General features: G+C 39.7%; 1 protein-coding gene across 1 annotated transcript in view; it reads left to right on the top strand.

Moving 5' to 3' along the window:
• Positions 1 to 17837, top strand: part of LOC122816739 — a 1006513-nt gene that overhangs the window by 238137 nt on the left and 750539 nt on the right. The window contains exons 12-13 of the mRNA XM_044089733.1: positions 3406 to 3608; positions 14366 to 14469. Coding sequence (XP_043945668.1) covers positions 3406 to 3608; positions 14366 to 14469 — 307 coding nt within the window. The remainder of the gene's footprint in view (positions 1 to 3405; positions 3609 to 14365; positions 14470 to 17837) is intronic.

A 17837-nucleotide genomic window follows, 5' to 3' on the forward strand; every position in this document is an offset into this window, starting at 1 on the left:
TGTGCCTCTATTCTAGGAGGTTTAAGGTATCACACAGTGAAAACTCTAGCTTGGCTAGTTTTTTCTTGTAGTTTTTACGAATTGGTTTTGCTGTGGGACTTTTTTTTACTTTTTGGTTTTGTTTGTTAGTTGGGATGTTTTTCAGACACCTTAATAGTTATGAACATTGCTGGCTTTAAAGACCCTGTGTTTTTATATTATAGCTAAATGATTTGCTTATGCTGTGCTGATGAGGTCATGAGAAGGCTGAAGCATGTATGTAATCAACTAATGTTCAGTTTTGTTGACACAAATGTTTCCATAAAGGCTTTAAAAGGCAAAAATCATGGACATTCAGAAGCCATATAGTTGAAACACTTCAGGGGTCATTTGTGTGTTTCCCATAGGTCTCCATTCCCAGATGTTTAAGGTATCATACAGTGAAAAATCTAGCTAAACCAAGGTTTTATTCTTGTTTATACTAATTAGGGTAAAATTTCAGAAAAAAGGCAGGGGGAACAGAGGTAATCATTTGCGTACTTAAAGAACAAACAGTTATCTTGATTTGAAAAAGTTCTACTTTACAGACACAGTATGGGATGAGCTACTTAAGTGCTGAGGTGATGAACTCTGACTCAACTGATGCTTTTAAGTGAAGGAAAGGAGACAAGTAAATGCAGCTATAAGTTTCTAGCTGCAAATCACAGCACTTATTACTGAACTCAAAGCATTCAGTTTACAAAAACAAGATGAGAGCTTTGATCCCAAATAAAGAATTCATGATACTGTTTATGCATACATGTGTGTAAGGATATGGTACTATTAGATAATGCCAGCTCTGTTGTGATATTTATTATGATATTGCTGGAAAAATAAATTACACAGAAACTGCGGTCAACCAGAAATGATCACTGGTAACAGTCCAATAGCATAAAGGGATAAATTCCGGACTCTGGCCCAGATGACCTCCAATTTCAATTAAATTACAGTGCCTGACAGAGAGGTCAGGGAGGATGAGTGTACCTATCATGATATAGAAGAGGACACTGGCTAAGGTAGATCTCAATCACTTGTTCCTAGTAGAAACTGGGTCTAAGAAAGATCATGGGTTGGGTGAATGTGTGCATCAAGAAGTCATGGCTGCCCTAGATTCTAGGGCAGCCATGTTCTCAAGCATCATGCCTAATAGCCCACTCCTCTATGACAGTATGTCAGCATATTTGGTGTAGAGCTTAGGAAAAATGCTGATACCTGCTCAAGCAGTATGAATGTTGCCAACTCTTTTCTACTCAAAACACCCCCCCCCCAAAGTCTGCAAAGGATGGTATCAGACAGGTGATAATACCAATGATAAAGCACTCTTCCCTGGCCACTTCCATTTTATCAGGTAGTACCATAAGGAAGATTGAGCTTGATGAAGGGAGAATTAAAAAAAAAATCAGCTGATTGTCAGCTGAAGGGTACAGGGACCAAAACTATCAGCAAAATCATGATCATAAAGAAATACAAAAAAACTGCTCAGTGATATGGGCTATGCCCCCCCCCCCAAAAAAAAAGATCATGCAGATGTTTGTGCTCCAGGCTTATAGCCTTTTATTAAATACACCAAACTAAAGGCTTCTCATGGTTTTATTTCTCCAAGGCTTTGGGGTTTCTACTACCATGATGGGAATGGACCCTATTCCTAAGTCAAAGTATGATTAAAGTCTGTGAAATTAGTATTGTTTCAATCTTTGATGTTAACCAGAAGTGCTCTCCACAGTACCTGCAATGTGCCCAGAGCTGACTTCTTCTGCAATTCATAGAGAGTTACATGTAATTCTAAATATGACTGTAAATACTTTTTTATGAGACCCACTGCCTCTACTACTATTGAATCTGTCTGGGTATCTTTCTTCCACATTGCCCTCATTTCTGCCTGCAAATCCTCATATTTTATGACTTTGTGTCTATCTGTATGTAAGACTGTAATCACTGTGTGTAACAATTTCAGTGATCGATGCTACTTTTGTCTTCTTTTCATGGACTACTGTATCTGGTTTTCTCGTATCTGTTTTTTGAACTGTTGGCAATAGGTGATCCCACATGATAATAAACTTCATCATTCTCTATAATGCTTTGTGGCTCATGTTTCTAATACTTTACAGCTATTTCAATATTGTAATGTTTGCATAATCCGCAATGCAATAGACTTGCCAATTATTATGCTTTTCGGTGTACAAGCCCTCTACCTTTAGTGTACCACACTGAGCAACAAGATCTGTAACTGTTTCCAGTTCTGTTTTACAGAACCTGCATTTGTCTGTTTCTTCCACATGCTCAATGGATTTTGTAAACTGTGTGCACAGTACACTATCCTGGGCCACTAATATTAACTTTTCATCTTTCAATTTAAATTCAGCTCTCCTTAACCATTCCTGCATCAGATCCTGATTGATATGAGGTCATTCCAGGATTTTTCTGTACTTGTAACTATATTTGTGCCTCACATTTCTTGCCTTCTCCTCTAACCCTTTTCTTTATATTCTTTCTTTTGTTTTTGGCACATTCAGTTGCTGTCTGATATTTGTCTACTTCTAGTTTTATTTCCATTCATGCTTGACACCAATATGCCTCTGCTAGACTACGCAGGAAAGTCATTTTAGACGTGTTCTCTTCATGTTGTAAACCTTTCATTATGTTTGAATATGGAGGAGGCCTTCAGATTTGTATGCAGTCCTACGACTTCAGATCTGTACATGTAATCAGTTTTGAGGAGGCCCATTGCAGGTTCATTCTTAAAGACGGTATAATTTTTCCTGTTGTTAACCAGGTTGGTGTCTGTTTGGCATGCCCTTATAAATAGTTCTTACTCAGGGCTAAATCTTCATGTAAATATGTTAACACTTTTAACCAGAAGTTAGGTCCTGTGTCTGGACCTGGGGTTTCGCAATTAGGATCTTTTCTTAATTTTGTTTCAATTTCTCTGGCTATTACTTCATCTCACTTCATATCCTGTACATTTGAACTTCTTACTGTTTCTTTTACTTATATCCATTCAGCATCTTTATTATGTTGCACAGGGTTTTCAAAGATATTTCTCCAAAATATGTCTAGTTCGTCTTTTTTGGTGTTTAATCTATTCCTTTTGCTTTGTTTCTCAATTATCTATAAAACTTTTTAGGTCATTGATGAATTGCTGTAGGAGCATGGAGTTGTTAGAGGATTCTTACTCTGTTAACTAGGGATTGCATGAGACATTTGTATGTCTCCAGCATTTCCAAATGCTTCCAACAGTAAAGCATTCCACAAAAGTTACAAGATTCGTGATAGCAATTAACTGAGTACAGAAAAATGAATAGAGCATATTTACACAAGGGCAACTGTTGATACATTGTTAAGAGTGCTGATATTGTTTGCAGGTTTTTTTTTCTTTTTTTTTTTCAGATGCATCTGGAACTTAGTCCCAATCTGTGTAACATGATGTTAAGAGTTATTTTGTATAGACTGAATACCACTTACCCAGAAAGATGTTCTCCAAGCTTGGACAACTGGTTTCAGGATAAACTGCGGCCATTTATGTTTGCTGCAGATGCACGGCTGCTTAATTTGCTACCTAGTGAATACAGCTGCAAGGAATTTCAAGCAATGTAAGTATCAATAAAGAAGTGCACAGTAAGGGGTGAGCATGCCATCAATTATGTATGTTTTTTTAATATTCCACAGGCTATTGTTGATCTGATGTAGGTAATAGTATTAATCAATCATTGTTTCAACATATTGACATAAGTATCCAAAAATTATGCTTAGTACATAGACTTGTCTGTTTTACTAACTAGGTGAAGCTGAATACAGCAGTAGACTCAGTGATGGGTATTGACCACAGCAGCAATTGTTTACTCCACCAGCTAAAATGGACATGTGACTTATATTTGGGGAAGTTACACTATAAATAAAAACATGATTTTCTGCATCATGCTACAACTATAGGAAGGTCTATGGGATCTTCTTAGGCTGTAACAGAGGCAAGTTTAAGTTCCCCCACCCCTGCAAATATGCAGTCTAACTCTTTTCACTTTATACTGAGATGAACCCTAACAAGTCATTTTGCACCCAATAACTAAAAATTCAAGACATGTTTTCCTGTCCTCATTTGCATGCTATTAAGCACTCATGCATGTTTATTTGCATGTCATTGTACACCATTTAAATATCCCATATTCTGCATCTGTTGAGATGCTGCCCTGTAGCACTATTTGATTCTATGAATTGCTACCCAGTTATGCATTCTGCTTTTTGGTGCAAAAATTCAATACAAACTTCAGTAAATGCATATGAATAACCCCGAGGATTATATCATCTGGTTACAAATTCTTTGCAAATAGATTAGCAAGAAGTGAAGACGGTGAAAGAATTTATTTCCCTGGGCTTAATTATGTCTACAATTGCTGACGGCAAACATTAAATTAAAACACTCTTCCTTTTTGAGACTCAGGCTTTGGTAAATGTTGATAAGATATTAAAGAAGGAAGACTTCACATTGTTAACTAAGGTACATATAATCAAAGTTATGTTTTTTTGCAGCCATTTCCATAGCACAGAGGGATAAAACCCTGTCTGCAGCACAGGCCCTACTCTCTGGAAGCTTTTTTCACCCTAGAGAATAATAACATCTGTGTAATCACTGAAACATAGCTTAAGGCAACACAGGAGGGGAGGGACCAGGCAGGGGAGGATGGGAGTGAGTGACCAATTCCACCTTGCTCATCCTTGAGAAGGGAGGAAGCTTGACTTACTACACTGGTGACACCTGCATGAACGCATGTCCACAACATGAAGATTCTAGAGTGATCACACTACAAGAGATGTGTCACTTGGTGAGGAGGTTACCCATGCATTAACCATGCATACATCTCCTGCACCAGCTATAGATCATAGATTGCTAAGGGAGGTGGGGATAGGGATACAACCCTCCACAGGATTTGCAGACTGCCCAATAACTCTCACCTATACCCTGATGGAGAAACATTTGGGTCAGCTGGGTGCAGGAAGGAGAGCTATTGGGCTGATCTTGTGACCCCAAAAGTAAGTAAATAAAAGTAAATAAAATGCTATGTTTTTCACATTAACTGCAAACAGCTATTTTAAGATGGATCAAAAGTAGCACTGCAAATTCATGGCTATTATTGCATATCAATTATTACACATATATTATACCAATATATAAATATATATATATATATATATATATATATATATATATATACTCAGATATGCACAAATAGATATCTAGCTCTAATATATAGCTAGATAGGTAGAAAGATATACTTCTTTTCACACACATACACTACATATATATTATATAAAGAAAATGAAGAGTTGGTAGAACTGACTACACATACACATATTATATGCATATATAAAACAAACTCTACAATAAAAGGAGAAAGCTACTACAAGATAGAGCAAAATCCTTAAAAGGTAAGACACCGCTGATCACTATAAGTAAAAAGCTAAGAGCTCTCATAAAATCATCCAAAGCTAATTTTGAGAAAAAAATAGCTAAGGACTCTAAAGACAACCATAAAGCATTCTTTAGCTATGTCAGAAACCTAGGAGGAAACTCCCAGATATGCTCAGAATTAGTTCAAAATGATGTGAAGATTACTGATCCTACAGACATTGCCAACATACTGGCTGACAGGTTCAGTGCAAACTTCTCCCACCCTCTCCGCCTAAAGAAGAGATATCTATACCAAATGATTGTAGCCCGGCAAACATCTCCAACGCTCAGGTGAGAACTGCTCTCTCCAAGGCAAAGAACACAGCATCCATGGGACCTGATGGTGTCCCCGGCTGTGTGCTCCATGAACTCAACGAGGAATTAAACCCACAGTTAGGACAGCTGTTTAATCTTAGTCTCACCTCCGGATACGTACCCAGGGAGTGGCGCTGGCGACTGTGGTCTCACTCCACAAAGGCGGTGCCTCCACCGACCCTGGAAATTACCGTCCCATTAGCTTGACAAGCCTGATCTGCAAAGCCATGGAAAGGATCATAATGGATCTCATAAATAAAGACATAGGGAATTTGCAGACTTTGGATCCAACCCAGTTTGGCTTTGTCAAAGGCAGATCATGCCTTTTAAACTTGATTGACTTTTTTGAAACAGTCACCAAGGCCATTGACGAGGGAAAGGCAGTCCATACAGCCTACCTAGACCTGGCAAAGGCTTTCGATACAATACCCCACTCGGGTATCATTGAAAAACTCATCAACTTAAATGTATACCCATACATTACAAGATGGGTTGCAAACTGGCTGAGTGACAGAACCCACAGGGTCAGAGTTGCTGGCGCCATGTCAGACTCTAAGCCTGTCACAAGTGGTGTCCCACAGGGCTCAGTCCTGGGCCCACTCTTGTTTGGCATCTACTTTTCTGAAGTACAAGCAAACACAGGAGGGATATGGCTGACAAAGTTCGCAGATGACTGCAAACTGGGCATCATAGTTGAGAACACATCCGACACAGATATCCTTCAGAAGGGTCTCACAGAAATGGATAACTGGTGCCAGAGCCATGGCCTCAAGTTAAATGCCAAGAAATGCATAGTCATACCCTTCGGGAAAAATAAGGTTACCCCTAGCTACCATATAGGTGGCAATCCCCTGAACACAGAAGAAGTTATTAGGGACCTGGGAACCCAGGTTGACAGTAGCCTTTCATTCGACACTCATATTGCTAAAGTAGTTAGGAAGACCTTCTACATTGCCCACCTTATCATGAAGGGATTCACATCTAGATCAAGGGAAGTCATAGTCTTCCTATACTCATCACTCATCAGACCAATGATCAAGTACAATGCCCCATTCGGAATGTATCTGACCCGACACTTGCAGCAGCTGGAGAGGCCACAAAGTTCCTCACCAAAAGGATAAAGGGTCTCAAAATCTGTCTTATGCTGCACGACTGAAAGAACTCCAGTTATATTCAGTTGCGTGCAGCTTACTCAGAGGTGACCTATGCCTGACATACAAGGCCATGTCAAACCCAGATTTGATGAATATGCTTCATCTCAAAAATCTAGATCCCTCAGAGCCACAAGGGCGGGTGACTTAAACCTTGACATGGTTATTAATAGGGCGTGCTGGAGGGATAGATTCATCACCCAAAGACTCCCTATGCTGTGGAACAAAATCCCGGTTTATGTGAGGCAGAGCACCTCACTGGCCTTGTTCAAGAGGAATCTTGACCAATGGATGGGAGATCGCAGATACACCCCAGGGGTTACCTCAGTGTCACTGCTCGACAGAGGCACAGCTAAATAATGGGCATAGTTTCTCCAAACTAAGGGGTGGCGTAAGCCACAAAACTATGGCTAGGCTTATAAATGCCCTCGGGCAGATAGCCTAGTATGAACCTATGAACCTATGAACCTATAAAAGAAAGTAGAAATGACAATATACAGCCACACACACACACACACACACACACACACACACACACACACACACACACACACACACACACACACTTCTTCTTCTTCTTTCGGCTGTTCCCATTACAGGTCGCCACAGTGGATCACCGGTTTCCATTTCTCCCAGTCCTCTGCATCTTGCTCTGTCACACCAACCACCTGCATGTCCTCTCTCACCACATCCATAAACCTTATCTTAGGCCTTCCTCTTTTCCTCTTACCTGGCAGCTTCATCCTTAGCATCTTTTTCCCAATATACCCAGCGTCCCTCCTCAGCACATGTCCAAACCAACATAATCTTGCCTCTCTGGCTTTGTCTCCAAACCTTCCAACCTGGGCTGACCCTTTAATATACTTATTCCTAATCCTATCCATCCTCGTTACACCCAGTGCATATCTTAACATCTTCAACTCTGCCACGTCAAGCTCTGACTCCTGCCTTTTTGTCAATGCCACCGTCTCCAACCCGTATAACATAGCTGGTCTCACTACCCTCATGTAGACCTTCCCTTTCACTCTTACTGGTACTCGTCTGTCACAAATTACTCCTGACACTCTTTTCCACCCACTCCATCCTGCCTGTACTCTCTTCTTCACCTCTCTTCCACACTCACCATTACTCTGAACTGTTGATCCCAAGTACTTAAACTCATTCACCTTCGCCACCTCTACTCCCTGCATCCTCACCATTCCTCTATCCTCCCTCTCATTCACACACATATATTCTGTCATATACATACGTGTGTGTGTGTGTGTGTGTGTGTGTGTGTGTGTGTGTGTGTGTGTGTGTGTGTGTGTGTGTGTATATTTATATATGTATATATATATATATATATGTATATATACAGATATATATATATATATATATATATAAATATATATATACATATACACATACATACACGTGTGTGTGTATATAGCTATATATGTGTGTGTATATATTTATTTATTTATTTTATTTATTTATTTATTGCAGTTGGTTTACCAGGATAGTCCATTGGGCCACAAGGAACCCGTTTTCAATGGAGTCCTGGGGAGAAAAGCTCCAAAAATACATTTTACATACATATAAACATATATTCACACTTACACTCAAAGATTAACAATAAGGTAAAAAAGCAAAAATGTACAGCTAGATACAGTGTGCAAAAATGTAATAATATTCATTTGTATAGACATATCCATTTATACATAGTAGATAGGAAAAATTTAGTCACTAGAAAGTTAGAGGAGATTTAGTGAGATGATGAAGTGGTAGAAGAAGAGAATCGTTGGACTTACCTAGTAATTTCTATAGAATTTTAGTTATAGTAAGATGTAGCAGAGTAGAGTATGGAGGGAGATAGAGGAGAGGAGTAGGTTATGTAGGGTGGGAGCAGGAGCATTCCCACTGAGATGTTAGGTATGTATAGAGATTGTTTGAAAGCAGAGTGATTACAGGTGGTGCATGAGTGAAGGAAGGGAGTTCCAGGTGCGAGCTAGGGTGAAAGATAGAAGGTTTTGCCTGGGGATATGTTGGTTTATGGACTTTGAGTAGGTTTTGATTATTTGATCTTAATACTCTATTGGGTAGATGCATATTAAATGCAGAAGAAAGGGAAGGACAGAGGGAGGGGTTGAGAATAAGCTTGTGGGCTAGAGTTAACTGAGTGTAAGTGAGCTGATTGGGAAGTTCTAGCCATTTTAGTTTCTGGAGGGAAAGGCAGTGGTGAGTGGAAGATTTGTGGCTGGTGGCAAATTTTGCAATTTTGTTGTAACAACAGGAAAGTTGTTTTTTGAGGGAGGATTGAAGATTAGTTAGGAGTGGGGCACCATAGAGAAGGGAGGGGATAAGGAAGGATGAAGCGAGTGTTATTTTGGTGGCAGAGGTAAGGTAGGTATTTTGTCTATAAAGCATACCAAGTTTTGGTGGGTTTTGATGTTTTTTTGTAGGTGGGAGGTAAATTTAAGTTGGCTGTCAATTAGTACTCCAAGTAGCTTGGTTTCTGACACTAGTTCTAGGGAAGAGTTATCTTGGCTAGTTATTGAAAATGTATGCATGTTGAGATGGGTAGCTTTAGAGGGAGTAAAATCATTAGCTTGGTCTTGGAGTTAAGAGCTAGGTGGTTTTAACATCCATTGTTCTGTTATAGAGAAGGCATCTTGAGTTAGTTTTGAAGTAGAGATAGAGTTAGCTGAGCAGATGATGGTGGAATCATCTGCATATTGGATGATGTTTGAGAAAGGGATTGATTTGTGGAAGTCATTTATAAATATGTTGAAGAGTACAGGTCCTAGAATGGAGCCTTGTGGAACACCTGTAGGCGTGTTAAGGAATGAGGAGGTAGTTTTTCCATTTTACTGCCTGTTTCCGGTTGGCTAGGTAACTAGAGAACCATTGCAAGGAAGAGGAAGAAAGGTTAAGTTTTGAGAGTTTAGATATGAGCAGGCTATGTGAGATGGTATCAAAGGCTTTGGAGAGGTCTAATAATAAGGTAGAGACAATTAGGCCAGAATCACGAGCTCTATTTACTGTTTCAAGGAAGGAAAGGAGGGCTGTCATAGTGCTGTGATTAGGTCTAAAGCCATGCTGTGTAGGAGTTATTAGGTGATTTTCTAGGAGATGAGGGAGGAGTTGAAGGTGGACACATTTTTCTAGGATTTTGGAAATGGGGGCAGGATGGCTATGGGACGGAAGTTGTTGACGGTGTTATTGTTGCCCCCTTTGTGGAGTGGAATGATGTATGCTTGTTTCCAGATTTGGGGAACTGTGCATTCTTTTAGGGAACGGTTAATTAGGATGCTGATGGGATATGCGAGTGTATCAGCAGCTATACTAAGAAAGTAGGAAGGTATATTGTCAGGGGCATTAGTACAAGGTTTTAATTTCTTAAGCAGCTTCTTTATAGAGGATGTAGGCATGGGATTGAATGAGAGGGAAGTGGAGTTTGGGGAGGGAGAGTTGGAGGGTGGAGGTGTTTGGAGTAAAGGTTGTGTAGTAGAAGTGGTAGAGGAGTTAGAAGGTGGGGAACAGGGAGTAGAAGTGGTATAGGATAGAGTGTAGGGGGGGGGGGGGGGGGGGTGTTAGAGAGCATAGTGGAGTTGGAGAATGAAGATGTCAGTTTTGCAATAGAATCAATAAAAAATGAGTTAAATTGGGTAGCTAGGTCTAGTTCAGAGGCATTGGAATCAGGGGTGGGAGTGTCTGGTGTACTAGGATGAAGCAGGGTGGAGATCCCTTTCCAGAATTTTTGAGGGTTGTTTTATTTTGGTTTTGGAGTGTATGAAAATAGTTTTGTCAGTCAGAGGTGATGAGTTTTACTTTATTTCGTAGCATTTTATATTCATTAAGGAGTGGACTTGTTTTAAGCTTCTGGTAGCGTGACCAGACTTTATTTCTATGTGTCATGGTAGCAAGAGTGTGCTTAGTGAGCCAAGGGCAGATTTTGTCTTTATTCTCTTTGTCCTTAGGGAGCTTGAGAGTCAAGTAATGCCAAGAAAGTTGTATTGAAGTGTGACACTGCTATGTCTAGTGGAAGGTTTTTAGGCAGTTCTAATTAACTGCTTGTAAGGAGTTTACAAAGGTAGTAGGGTTGAAATGTTTTTGGTCACGGATAGTTATATAGTTGTGAGTTTGTTGAAGGGCAGTGGGAAGTCGGTTGGTGAAAATGGGTGAGTGATCGCTAAGGGAGTCTGGAAGGGTACCACTGTTGGAGAAATAGTGAGGGTGGGAGACAAGGATCCAGTCCAGTATACTTCCACTGGAGAGGTTTTTTGTTGGGCGAGTTACTGTACTGATTAGTTGAGAGAAATTGCATAGGTTAATATTTGAGGAGTTTGTAGGTGATTGGATGCAGGCCCAGTTGATGTTTACATCTCCCATGATTATGGTTTCGTTGGTAATGTTATTAGACATCCAAGAGAGGATATTTTCAAGTGTGAGGATATTGTCCCCTGGGGGTATATAAATGGAGGCTAGACAGATGTGCTTGTGATTATTGATTTGTAGTAGAGTAAGGAGAAGTTCAGCATTGTTGAAGTTCGGAATAGGTTTATTGTAGGGAGTGACTGCTAGGGTGGATGAATATATGAGGGCAACCCCACCACCCTTTGAGGGGCCTGTCTTTCCTGATGATGGAGTAGTTTGGGGGAACAATTTCAGGGTCTTTTATATGTGGTTTTAACCAGGTTTCAGATATAGATAGGATATCAGGCTTATTGTGTGTGAGCCAGGCATGGAGGTTTGGGACTTTGTTTACAATGCTTTGGGAGTTTAAAGAAGTAAAAAATAAGGATTTCTTTGTATTTGTTGTGGGGGAGGGGCCTGGGTTAGGGTGGATATCACCAGACAAGAGAGTGGTAATATGAAATAGTATGGAACAGTTTATGTGGGCGGATAGTAAGGTAAAGATGTTGGCTTTTGTTGTAGGTTGGAGGATTTGCTAGTAGTTGTGAAGATGGGGAGTGTATGGTAAGAGAAGAGCTTGTATTGGAATAAAAGGAGATAGTTAGAAGGATATAGGTAGGGGGAAATAATGGAGTATGAGTGAGGGAGAGGTGAGTTTTGATAATTAGTGATGTGAAAGTGTTGCAAGTGTATTGAAGAAGTGGGTTTGGAGAGATGGTTGTAATTGAGTGAGGAGGCGAAAGAAAAAGAAAGAGATATGAGAAAGAGTTTTAAAGACATGTTTGGAGAAAGGAGACAGAATAATTGGATGTGAGTAGAGGTAGATGGTGTGTAATGTAAACTAATTATAGAGTAGCAGGTAGTTTACTGATGTAGTTATCAGATGTAGTTATAGGTATGTAGTGAGTGGTACTATGTGAGAATATATATGGAAGAGGAGTGTTTAGGCCAGGAAAAATAGATGATGGGGGTTTGTAAGAGGGTAGTTTTGGCGGGAAAAATGGGGTGTGTCCAAATGTTTGACACTGATTGGGGTAGAGTAATAGTGGGTGTGGTGTATGGAGGTATAAATGTAGATGTACTGGGGCGGGTGGGAATTGGGGGCAGGGTAGGGGGAGCGGAGTGAGCCCCAGTAGAGCAGAAGAGGAGCGAAAAACTATCAGTAGAGCAGTGTTCAAGAGGGTAAGTAGTATATGGGTAAGTGGAGAGAGCCTAAATATAGAGGGAAGTGGGCTAAAAGTATCAGGGGAGAGTGAGGGACTGAGATGTGAGAATTAAGAGACAGAGAGAGAGAATGTCAAGCTCAAGAGGAGTCTAATGTTAAGGGAAGGGAATGTCCTCTAGTGGATAGGAGCTATCTACTTACCAGGGAAGAAGGGACTAAGTAGAAAACAGGAGAAGGAAAACAGTGCTGGGAAGAGGAGTGAGGAGTGGAGGGTGAGGAGTAGAGTTGGGGGTTGGCTGCTGGCTTACAGGCAGGAGAGTATGACTTCTGCTAGTAGGATTACAGTGGTTATCAGGCATTAAATACACATACTTTCTTGTGATCTTTAGGGAGCCTCTCAGGAGCAGTTTCCTCAAGGAAAGTTGAAACAGCACAGGGTAGGTATTGCTAGGGCAATAGGGAGTACAGTCTTGGTCAGGTCCAGTATCCACCCAGGCAAAGACACAGGGGGAGATTCAGGGCAAGAGAGCTGGAGGACAGGAAAAGGTAGAAGTCTGTTAGTTACAGATAAAACACTTATCTAATACTGTTTTAGTTACAGAGGTATGACTAAACAGGTAAATTACACTGTTATTCACAGAAAACAACATGTACATCTATCATGCACTTTGCAAAATAACAATGTTCAGTGTGCAGCAAATATAACTATATCTTTTATAAACAAACATGTACAGGAGGAGCCAGAAAGTATTTTACCTCTCACATGTGGGGTAGCGCATAGCTAATAAAGGCTAACAACAGTACACATAAATACCCAAGTCTTAATAAGTATTCATAAAGCAGTGTCTCATGTAATCAGGGAACTAGCAGGACACAGATAAGAAAAGTGGGTAAATATATTCCAATACAGTGTAGAAGCTACAGCAGTTAACAATTAATCAATAGCGTTTATATATATATATATATATATATATATATATATATACATCACACACACACACACACACGTGTGTGTGTGTGTGTGTGTGTGTGTGTGTGTATGTGTGTGTGTGTTTGTGAGTGTGTAACTATATATTGATATATATATATATATCTATATATATATATATATATATATACACACACACACACATATATACAGCGTTATACAGAAATATATGCATCTATGGCAATTGATCTAACTGCTAAAGCATCAAAAATCAATTGTTCAATGCCAATATTTCAAACTTACCAAAAGACAAAAACTGTGAAAACAAAAAAGATCACAAACTGAAAGTATCTTTTTATGCTCCATTAACCAAAGTTCTACCACTGAATTCAGCCATACGTTGTACAGTTGTAGTTTTATGGAAAAGATCTTTGTCAAGTAAGTATAAGGTCTTGTTAAGGGTTAAGGAAGGTTTATGGTTATGGATAGCACATGAGTAAAGGTGGCAGGGAGGTTAGGTTGCAAGGGCCTTTCCCCATGTAAAAATACAGTTTTGCGCATTTTCTTATGTTTTGTCATTATTATACACACACACACACACACACACACACACACACACACACACACACACACACAAAACATTCAGCTGACTACTTAGTCAATACTCCAGTGGTGATTCATCTAATTACACATGAAAGTTTCTTTTTTTTTTAATTGAATCTGTGACTGTCATAAGGTTTTTCTTCCAACTGCATCTTGGAAATGATTTCCTGAATGTGCTCTACATTTTAGTAAACTAATTTAATTAAAAACTTGTAAAAAATAATAAAAAATGATTGTTGAAAAAAAAAAAAAACGTTGATTAAATCTGAATTTCAATGTTAGTTTAAATGTTGGGTATGTAATTGTTAAAGTCCACTGAAATCATTTAACTGTGTAATCCATTACAGATATAAAGGAATAGACACATCTTCAGCGATATTCAACGCAGATTTCCAGAAAGCTGAATTTAATGCCAAACTTCAGTTTCTTAATTCACAGCTTCAGAACACCGGTAAGTAACATCCTGCTCTTTCTTAGAGACAGCAATAAACCTAATTTAATGTCAGACATCAGTTTTTTAATATGCAGCAGCAGAACACAGGAAATATTCTTCTGCAATGAAGATGACGTAATTCAAACTTTCTCCCAGGATGATGACACAATACAAAGAGATGATTACTGATTTAGTTACTGGTGTCATTCACAGGGGTGCAGTATATTTGTCATCATGGAAGAAGATGGTCAACAGACCATGTTGCTTTGCTAGGGATGGTCTGCACCTTTCTTCTCCAGGCTTTCCAATAATAACTAAAGCATCATTCTCCCCAAAGTGCCTTGTTTAGGCATTTCAAACTGAAAGTACTTCCAATATAGCAAATCAATACCAAGAAAATCTAAAGTTGTTACTTCTCAATACTAAGAGTCTCAAAAGCAAGCTATAATCCCTTCAAGCTTTCCTCACCATAAGGAGTGCTGATCTGTGAAGTCACTGAAACATAGCTTAAAGCCATGGAAACGCCACCAGCAGTGTAAGACTGCAATGCCTTCCACACATTTAGACCAGCTGCTACACACACAAAGACTACAAGTGGTTGTGTCTTGGTTTACATAAAAAATAAATATACCTTATGGTCGGACAAACAGGACAACACACTTGACCTTCTCCACATTTAAATCACCATAGGCAAAATCCCATACCACTTCCTTGCAAGCTATAGGCCCCTTCTATGACCAAGGAAACCCATAACATGTAGTTAAGCTTAAGGGAAATACTCACCATCCAACCTAGCACCATATTCATGGCTGACTTTAATTATTCCATTATTAACTGGGAATCGTATATGACACCAAATGTGCAGGCATAGAGATTTCTGGATTTTGTAAATACAAACTCCTCGGACCTGATTGTCAGTTTAATGGATCTGGTCATCACTAATATGGGAGAGTACTGTATACTTTCTAGTGTAATTTTCTCCAGGTGGTAAGGTCAGATCACAAAATGGTCTTCTTCGAAGTAAAAATAAAACCCAGAACTCACTCTAGCCCTGGAATGTTCGGAACTGCTCTAAGGCTAACTTCCAACTAGGAAGTGATGACCTTGTAACATTTCAAGCCCCATACATCATGAGACCAATGCATAACTCTTGCCCTGTTCAAGCATGTTAATTGCTGCATACAGGCAGCTGTACCCACCAGGAATAAGTGTAGAGCTAATGCAACAAACAAGCCACCCTGGTGTAATCATAATATCAACTGGCTATATAACAGAAGGAAGCAAATCATTAAAAAATTGGGAGGTGTATCACTCTCAAAAAATTAAACAACTTGGAGGAGAAAATAAAATCTACTCTAGCCAAATCTGAGGTAAATTTGGTCTCCCAGGCCAAGGACAATCACAAGGTATTGTTTTGTTATATCCAGAACCTCAAAGGCAAACACAATTATGTGCAAAACTCATTGTTAATGGAGCCACCTATACTGAGACAGAAGATATAGCAACTCAACTGTCAGACAAATTCATCTGTAACTTTACCCTTCTCTCCCCCTCAACCTCCCCTCAGGAAATACCATCAAATACAACTCTTCCTACTATCACTAGGGAGCAGGTCCTCGATGTTCTCTCCAAAGCCAAGAACACTGCATCGATGAGCCCACAGAATATCCCAGGATGCCTTCTAAATAGCATGAAACATGAACTGTCAGAGCCACTGGGATCACTATTTAACCTTAGCCTCCAAACAGGCCTCATGCCTCATGAATGGAGAACAGCAACAGTCATCCCTCTTCACAAAGGTTGGCCATCTACAGACGCCAGAACTACAGACCCATAAGTGTTATTAGTCTCTCTAGTGTCATATGTAAAGCCATGGACAGAATTATCACATACAAAATCAGTAATGACATAGGAAATCTCCAGACACTGGACTCAACCATATTTAGTTTAATCAAGGGCAGGTCATGCCTACTCAACTTGGTGGACTTCTTTGAGAAGGTCACCAAATAAATTTATGATGGCAAAATGGTTGACCTGGCCAAGGCATTTGACACAATACCTCACCTGGGCATTGTTGATAAACTCAAGAGGCTAGTTATAAACCTATATGCCACCCAGTGGATAGCCAGCTGACTTACAGACAGGACCCAGGAAGTTAGAATTTGGAAGTCCACCTCTACAAAGAGAGCAGTCACAAGCCGAGTCCCTCAGACATCAGTCCTGTGACCATTCCTTTTTGGCATTTACTTCTCTAAAAACCAAGGCCAATGTCAAGGGTTTCTGGCTGACCAAATTTGCAAATGATTGCAAATTATAATAGAACCCCCCACTGACACTAATGTTTTCCAGGAAGGGCTGCAGAGAAATAACTTTTATTAGAGCCATGGACTAAAACTAAATGACAAAAAATGCATAATAGCATCTTTTGGGATGTCAACCAACCCTGGTAACTATCATATTGACAGCACACCCCTAAGAGCCAACCAAGTAGTCAGGGACTTGGGGACACACATAGACAGTAATCTGAACCTTCACCATCATGTGTCCACAGTAGTGAGGAAATTATTTTATGCTGTGCAACATGGTCAAAAGAGGTCATTGTTTCACTATATTCAACATTCATCAGACCTACCACTGAGTACAATGTCCCCTTTGATATGTACCTAACCAGGCATATCCAACAATTGGAGCATCCTCAGAGGTTCCAAACAAAAGGAACACAGTGTATAAGTGGCATGTCCTGTTCAGACCATCTCAAAGGCCTGTCCCTGTATTTTATCTCTTGCAAGCTGTTGAGGGAAGATTTGTGGCTGGCATAGAAGGCATTGTCAGAACTCCTGCATATCTGTAACAAGTCAGATCAGTTTGACCATGTGTAACCACCATCAACAAGACATATTTTTAGACTTTCTTCCCCCAGACTTCATTTGGGTCTATTCCGCTGACCATTGCTGCTTTTATTTCTACCACTGCGCCTTTGTACCATCATTGCTGTGAAAGTCTAGTGTAGCAGTACTGTCCAATATCAAGCTGCAGAACTGAATGTTTCATATTTAATCGCTACATTTTCTCCTTTATAACCTGAGTTAAGTCTCCCGAGACCTAAAATTTCACTTGTCTTCTCTCAGCTCTTGCTAATTCTCACTTCTGCCCTCCAACTATATTATATAAAGTTTGAAAATAGCACAAAATAGATATAACATCTGGAAAGACTATACTGTCCATACATAGGAAAGACTATTTCAAAGTTTAAAAGGAAGATAGCCCAGCCCAATACACATCTGAAATTAGAAATCCTCTTGCAAAGCACAATGTTGAATCACCAGCTTATTCTTTTTACACTTTTCACATATTGGATGTGATCAGCATTGGTTCATAGGTTCATA

The sequence above is a fragment of the Protopterus annectens genome, chromosome 12.part0, assembly GCF_019279795.1.
Source record: "Protopterus annectens isolate FY-2018-M chromosome 12.part0, PAN1.0, whole genome shotgun sequence".
In the NCBI taxonomy this organism is placed as follows: Eukaryota; Metazoa; Chordata; order Ceratodontiformes; family Protopteridae; genus Protopterus; species Protopterus annectens.